Source organism: Lolium rigidum, chromosome 6, assembly GCF_022539505.1.
Source record: "Lolium rigidum isolate FL_2022 chromosome 6, APGP_CSIRO_Lrig_0.1, whole genome shotgun sequence".
Lineage (NCBI taxonomy): Eukaryota > Viridiplantae > Streptophyta > Magnoliopsida > Poales > Poaceae > Lolium > Lolium rigidum.
Window position 1 is genome coordinate 18,303,885 of NC_061513.1, and position 6,956 is coordinate 18,310,840.

The 6,956-nt window shown below is 42.1% G+C and overlaps 1 protein-coding gene across 1 annotated transcript; it reads left to right on the plus strand.

Annotated features, from left to right (window-relative positions):
- Nucleotides 1-1,205: 1,205 nt before the first annotated feature.
- Nucleotides 1,206-3,557, plus strand: LOC124661255 (coiled-coil domain-containing protein R3HCC1L-like). The gene is made up of 6 exons (XM_047199121.1): nt 1,206-1,486; nt 1,744-1,850; nt 1,944-2,219; nt 2,298-2,465; nt 3,108-3,197; nt 3,320-3,557. Exons 1-6 carry the CDS (start codon nt 1,206-1,208, stop codon nt 3,505-3,507), a joined length of 1,110 nt encoding a protein of 369 aa, XP_047055077.1. The 3' UTR covers nt 3,508-3,557.
- Nucleotides 3,558-6,956: the final 3,399 nt, after the last annotated feature.

The following is a 6,956-nucleotide window of genomic DNA, read 5'->3' on the forward strand; positions in this document are numbered from 1 at the left end:
TCGTTGTTTGGGTGGCGGAGGTGCGCCTCGAACCGCCTCCTCGGCAAAACTTCATTTGTGTTATGCACCCACGGTGTTTCTCGACGTGCTCGTCCTTGGAGTTCATTGTTGGCGGTGAGCTTTATTGGTCGATTCCTGGTGGTGGACAGCCACCGGTGGCGTTTGCATTGGTGGTGCTATACGGTTGTGGTGATTGTTGGTTCGACCGTGCTATATAGGGGGTGAGCATCGGTCCGACAATGTATCCTGTCCTCGCGCTTGCTATTCCTCTTTGTAGACTGCACTAGTTGTGCCGACTGCTCGCATTGTCGGCAGGTGTTTCCTAGGATGAACCTTGTCTAGTATGTGTGTGCACAACATCGTGTATTTGTTTCACCGTTAAAATTGTTATTAATTTAACGTTGGATCTTTGATCTTTTATCTAAAAAAAAAGTGTACGTAGGTCACGTTATTGCTTTTCAGCAATCACATAATATAATAAAGTTCAACAACAATTTATGGAAGTTGTCTCGGTCGGTGGCAACTTTGTTTTTGAGGCTGCTCAAGCGCTACTTTGTTTTCAATTTTTTCTATGTTCTGACAGGTGAGACTCGCAGGTAAAAAAGCAACAAGGTTACTTCTGCGAGAGAAAAATACAACCCACGTGACCTCTCCTGAACCAATTTGTTCGCTCGGTGAAATTGTGGTATTTTTTTGCGAAACATAGTACAGATGCAGACACTCACATATATGCACATACACTTACCCCTATAAACGCACGCACGCACACCCTATCCATATTAGTACCTCCGAGAGACTTCGTCAAAAAAACTTTATCCGACGGGTTTTGAGATTGACGAAGTCACCACAGGTGCTTCGCTATCGACAAAAACATCGCCCCTCACTGAAGAATATTTCAGCTTTAATGAGAATCAAAGTGTCAAATCTAGGTACGCGAATGCTCTTTTACAAATTGTGATACTAAATTGCACATTTAGTCCAAGTTGTGGTACAAAAATTGTATATAACTCTATGACCTCTAACATATCTTACTCTATGCAAATTAACGAGGTAACTGAATCATGAAGCAAATTATAATGGAAAAAGTCTACGCGAATCACAACGTTGAGTTTATCAGTTTAGCGGAGTTGCCTACCACTATCTTCACCTGTCTGTCAGTCTACGCGAAACAGAGACCGGAGTCCGACCCCACCAGCTAGGCAGCTATGGACGCGGCGGCCGGCGGCGGCCGCTGGACGGAGGAGGTAGACGACCTGGTGGACGCCGGGGACGTCGACGGCGCCATCTCCCTCCTCGAGTCCGTCGTCTCCAACCTCTCCACCTCCGCATCCCCGCCTCCACCGGGCGCCGACCTCCGCCTCGCCACGGCGCTCGGCGATCTCGCCGGCCTCCACGCCTCCCGCGGGAACACGCTCCAGGCCGACGCGATCCGCTCCCGGGCTATCGTCCTCCGCCTCCGCGCGGAGAAAGCCCCCCAGGCCTTAGGGTTTGCTTCTCTGCTCCCTCCGCTTCCTGTTCTTGCTTCTGAACCGAATACTCGCATGCTCAAACAACCAGACCTGCCAATCGGCAGTGCTTTTTTAAAAATTGCTTCGTAAATTTTATCCTATAGCTCGTGATCTTAGATACCAAAGATCCGACTCGCAAAAAACTGACCGTAATTTGAACAATATTATCTGCCATTGCCTCCTGTTTCGGCCACCTGATTGACTCCTGCTCTGGTTCTAATGATGTATACTGAAGAGACCGTGGGACGACGGAGAACTCCTCATCACCAGTGGCTGTTACGGGATCCAAGGACTCAGAAGTCTCAGCTAACACCGATGAGAAGAACGAAGATGAAGACGATGGTAATAATTCTAGCGATCTCTGTCTCTGTGTGCTATTCTGGAAACAGCTTAGACAGGACTGAGAACTTGCATTCTTTCCCTGCGCATATGCAGATTGGGAGGCTATCGCGGATCGTGGCGACGAGACACTAGTGCGTCCCATCGGACAGGAGGCAAGGGTGTCTTCTTCACAGAAAAGCAGCACTCCATCTTCAGAGAAAAGTAGCACTCCGTCTTCGGGGCCCAAGAGGAGGGGAAGGGGTTCCTTTCTTTACGATAAGAGTGTTCTGTACAGTGACCAGTGTGGTTCAGAGAGAGATCTGGATGACAAGGGGTCTGATCCTCATAGTGGATCAAAAGACCATGAGGACGAGCAGGAGAACAGGACTGGTAATTTATTTATTCAGGATGATAATCTTACCTGTCTCGTTAGCTTGTTCATGTTTAATCTTTTGTCTGGCTCTGTAGGTGCAAAACGATTTGGGACGAGGCATGTTCTTGTTCTGTATGACTTCCCATCTAGCACACGCACAACAGATTTGGAAAGGATTTTTGACAAGTTCGGAGACCATGGAGTTGCCATTCGCTGGGTCAATGATACTATTGCACTTGCAGTTTTTCGGACTCCATCATCTGGTAATTTGGGTCTTACGGTTATTTCTGATATTCTTTCTGTACATTTCTCTTCATATAGCATGATCTAGAAACTTTCGTCACATCTTTTTAAACCTGGGTTTTATAATTATTGAACTGTACAACTACGTGCTGTCTACCTATTGGAAGCAAAACTCTCGTGTCCAATATGATGCATTGCAGAAAATTTATTTTCATTTTCATATTTATTTCCTGTACAAGGACAGTGCCACACCTTTCGAGCTAAATTATTATGCTGTCTCACCATAATTCTGTCAGTAAAATATTAGAATTAGAACAAATTGACACAATTCCCTTCTTCCAATTAGGTTCTGTGGCACTTTGTTTGTTTCATTTTTATATTGATATATGCGTAATTTTGATACGTGCGAGGGAAAACCATGGGTATTTCTGAAGTCAAATCTAGAAAGAAAAATGCACACTTCAATAGAAAGCATAATTCATATTTTACTACTAGTGTTGGTTTTGTTCAGACAACTGTCATGCTGGTTCAGTTTTTATTCCGTCCTGCTGGAACTTAGTACTTGATGCTGATGATATGAACTTGCAATATTTCAATTACTTCTGGTTTCTGCCTTTATTCATTGCATTCTCATTGCTGCATTCTGGCCTATTGTCCTGTAGCTAGTGAGGCACAAGCTTGTGTGCCTCCAAGATACAAAGTGCGGTCACTAAAGGATGATGACGATCTCTTGGCTAAAATAGACGGTACAGGTAACAGCTTGTGCCTTCTGATGATTCTTTTTTTGCTTGATCTTCTCCCTGCAGATCATGCGTAGAACTGTAGACCGTAGCTTCCAACTTAGATCTCACACTGTTTTCTACTCGGACTGCAGACCTAGAACCGCCGACGCCGAGGCCCAAGACATCCGCGAGAACAGCACAGAGGCTGATCGCCCACGGGATGGGGCTAAAGCAGTTCACAAGCATTAGTGCTGGTGAGCGGAAGGAGCAGGAGGACGCGAGGAGGAGCCGGATTACTGCCCGACAAGCTGCGCGTGATGATGCCTGGGGTTCAGACTGACCAACTGGTGAGAATTTCTCCACTGGTGGGCAGGCTGCTGCCAGATCTTGCTTTCTACGCGGGTGTGCTCCTGTTGGACCTCTCTACCCGGTTTGATTTACACGTGTCACTGGTGGGCTTAAAGTGAATGTTAAGCACGGTATTATGTTGTTTGAGTGCTGATGAGAGATGATGTCATCCCTTGATTCATTGGATTTACTGTAGTTTGCCTGGACTTCATCGTCAGAGATGTGGAGATTGGGAAGCTGGTGGCAAAAAATATCTTGTTTTACCCACTAATTCAAGTGCTGTGTGCAGAGAGTGGTCTGCTAAATTTGAGTTACCAATTTTGTCAAATGGGTTAAGGACCAGCTGTCTGTCTGTGCTACCCGTGCTCGTGAGAACTTTTGCTGTATTTGTCTATTTCGTTTTCAGATTTATTTATTGAACTTGGGAAGACAATACACCTTTTTAACACCGTTATCAATCGCCAGGGAAGTATATCTAGATGAAGTACAGAGCTACCAAAGTACCCAATGGAAGTATATCTAGATGAAGTACAGAGCTACCAAAATACATAACAAAGTAATGCAAGCATGCTCTTGCAAATAATTTAGGTTCAAAAATACTTTATTAGCAATTCTTTATTGAATAGAGATTTTAAATAGACATTTCAACACAAACAACAACCTTTTGCATAGAAAATTGCAGTACTTGCTATCCATATTAGTTGCTACTAATATAAATGTATCTAGATACTAGTTCTAAATACATCCATACTAGTACTAGTGACAAGTAATATGAATAGGAGGAAGTAGTTTTCAGTTACATAATTTAAATTATAGTTAAAATACTATAAACACTATGGCTAACTGAAATTCTGTAAGTTTCGTAAAACTCTAGACTAACAGTACCATGGTGTTCTTTTGATTTTTTTCGTAAAAATCAAAACTCAAGAATTAGAAGAAAACATGTTGTAGCCGGCGGCGGACGGCTAGGCGATGACAGAGTGAATGACAGGCTGAGGCTGCAGTGGACGGTCACAGTGGTGATCATGGCGTTTTCTTTATATTCCCCGCTGATCGTCTCCGTCTCCACGATTCTCCGGCGGTGTCTGGGGCTCCTGCCGAGGGGGGAAAGGGTCAAGAAGACGTGGTCGATCTGGGGGAAGAACACAGGGAGAAAAGGGGGATGCGGGGTACTCTGCAACCTCGAGTCGAGCTCCAATGGCAATGGCGGCGACGGAACATCGACGAAGAAATTCGGCAGTCTGGCACCGCTATTTCTAGGGTTTCAAAGGGGATAAAACGGAGATGATGTGAGGTACATTTATAGAGGATCCAAAGAGGCAACAAAATGGGATCAAAATGAGGCTGAATCGACGAGGAAATTGTGGAGTCGTTCGGAACCGTGCGGAGGTCGATCTCCTGCTGCTGGAGGTTATTCTTCTTGGGAGGCCTTGGCAATATGATGTTGATGCTACACACTGTAGTCTGGAATCCTCTTATTCCTTTATATGGAACAATCTCCAGATTGTTATTCTTTTAAAGAGCATGGAGAAGCCTATTTCTAAGTGGAGGATAAGACAATGTTTGCTGTTATTTCCAACCCAAGTGATTTTGTTGAAGATGTGAGGGTTCACAATTTTTTGAAGCTCGATCTCCCCCGGATGAACCATGGTGGGGTCCTTCCGTCAGGAAAACAAATAAAGGAGACGCGGAGTGCTGCGTCGCTGGGCCGGCCGGTCACCTTTTTTTTAAAAAATTCCTTTTTATGTCCTGTTTTGTAGAAATAGTTTTAAGTCTTCAAATTATACCAAATAAACTCTGTAAAATTTTTAGCCTGATTTTGGGACATGAATTGACAATATACTCTTCCACTCGAAACAAAATACAGAGATATAATTCGTATTTGGGCTAATAGGCTATTTAACAAATCTAGAAACATAATTTCGGTCTTATGCAAGAAAACAAATAAAATCCTTTGGAAACCAAAACATTCTAGATACTTTGTATTGTAGGGACATTTGTAGAACTTCAAAACAGGTTTTGGCTTAAAGAGAAAGATAAAATCAATTATTTCGAAACCTATGACTTTTGCGCACTTTAACTATTCGTCGAATCTTTTAAAATGAGCTTGGGTTTAAAGAGGAAACTAAAATCGATTATTTATTTTGAACACCACACCACAAGGTTGGGAAACAATTTTAAAGTTCTAGTTTCTCCTAGATTTTCAGCCAGGTCTACAATATAAACCATTTTGTATTGAAAAAATATTCCAAAATTTCAATTTTTTTGGATGTTACAATAAAATTATTTCTAAAGATTTCTGCAAGAATTTTACAATTAAAATTTATTGCCAAGAAAATTGGACACATAAATATGTAAATGTTGATCATAGTGTAAAAGTGTATCTAACATATTGTTGGTTTGTAAAGATAGTGTATAAATGTATCAAACACATTTTACATTCATAAGGATAGATGTGACTACTTACTGAGGGTGGTTGTTAGAGAAAATAATAAACTTTCCAGAGGCATCACTTTTTTCCCAACGCTTAAATAATCAACATCACCAACATATTTAGACATGAAGGCAAATGGCATACCAAATATGTCTTCGGGCCTACAATTCGTCTAGCCTTGAAAAATCAAGCCTTGTATAGAGAAACACATGAACATGGTACGTAACATTCTTGAAGACAAAGATGGTCTCCGACATCAATAGTATTTTTAATTCATCACCATTTGATTCCTGCTCGTCATAAGAACTACAAATGCTAGATCCATTGCCTAGTTTATCATAAGGTAAAAAGGCACCTTTATCAAGATATTATAAGCTTTTGAAAATTGAGTCCACTAGCAAACCTTCCTCCTTCCTATACCATGCCTTGTCCCTCTCCATACTAGCAGCTTCTAAATGGTCTTTTCTGCACTTATGGCCCCAAGGAATCATTAGTAAAGAAGAACCTCCCTTTTATTTGAAGCATTGCCAATGACATCACGTGAACCTTTTTGTTGAATTCTTCCATGAATCATCTATGTATGATCATGTTTCTCAGACATATATTCAACATAACAGATGATGGCTACTCCTAACTCATCTTATACCGTAACTGCCCCACCAACATCCATATTGAGATCTTGAACTCTCACACATTTATATAAAACTTCTCTAGTTTCTAACCGTTTGACCATCCCATTTGATTTCTTTACAAGTATTTAATGAGGGATTTTTAGACTGCTTCAATGGTGAGGTCCTCAAAACATGTTCATTTTTAGCTTTATCCTCCCCCTAAACTTTATCATCTTCATTTTCTTCTTGTTCCTCCTCAATTTTCATTGGTCCATCACTCTCATCTCCCTCCTTTGAGTCCTCCGGAAAATCGATGTCATAGTAATCACCCCATAGATTGTTGATAAACCTTGTAGTTTTCACACACACATAAGTTTTCAGCTTTCTACTGGGGCG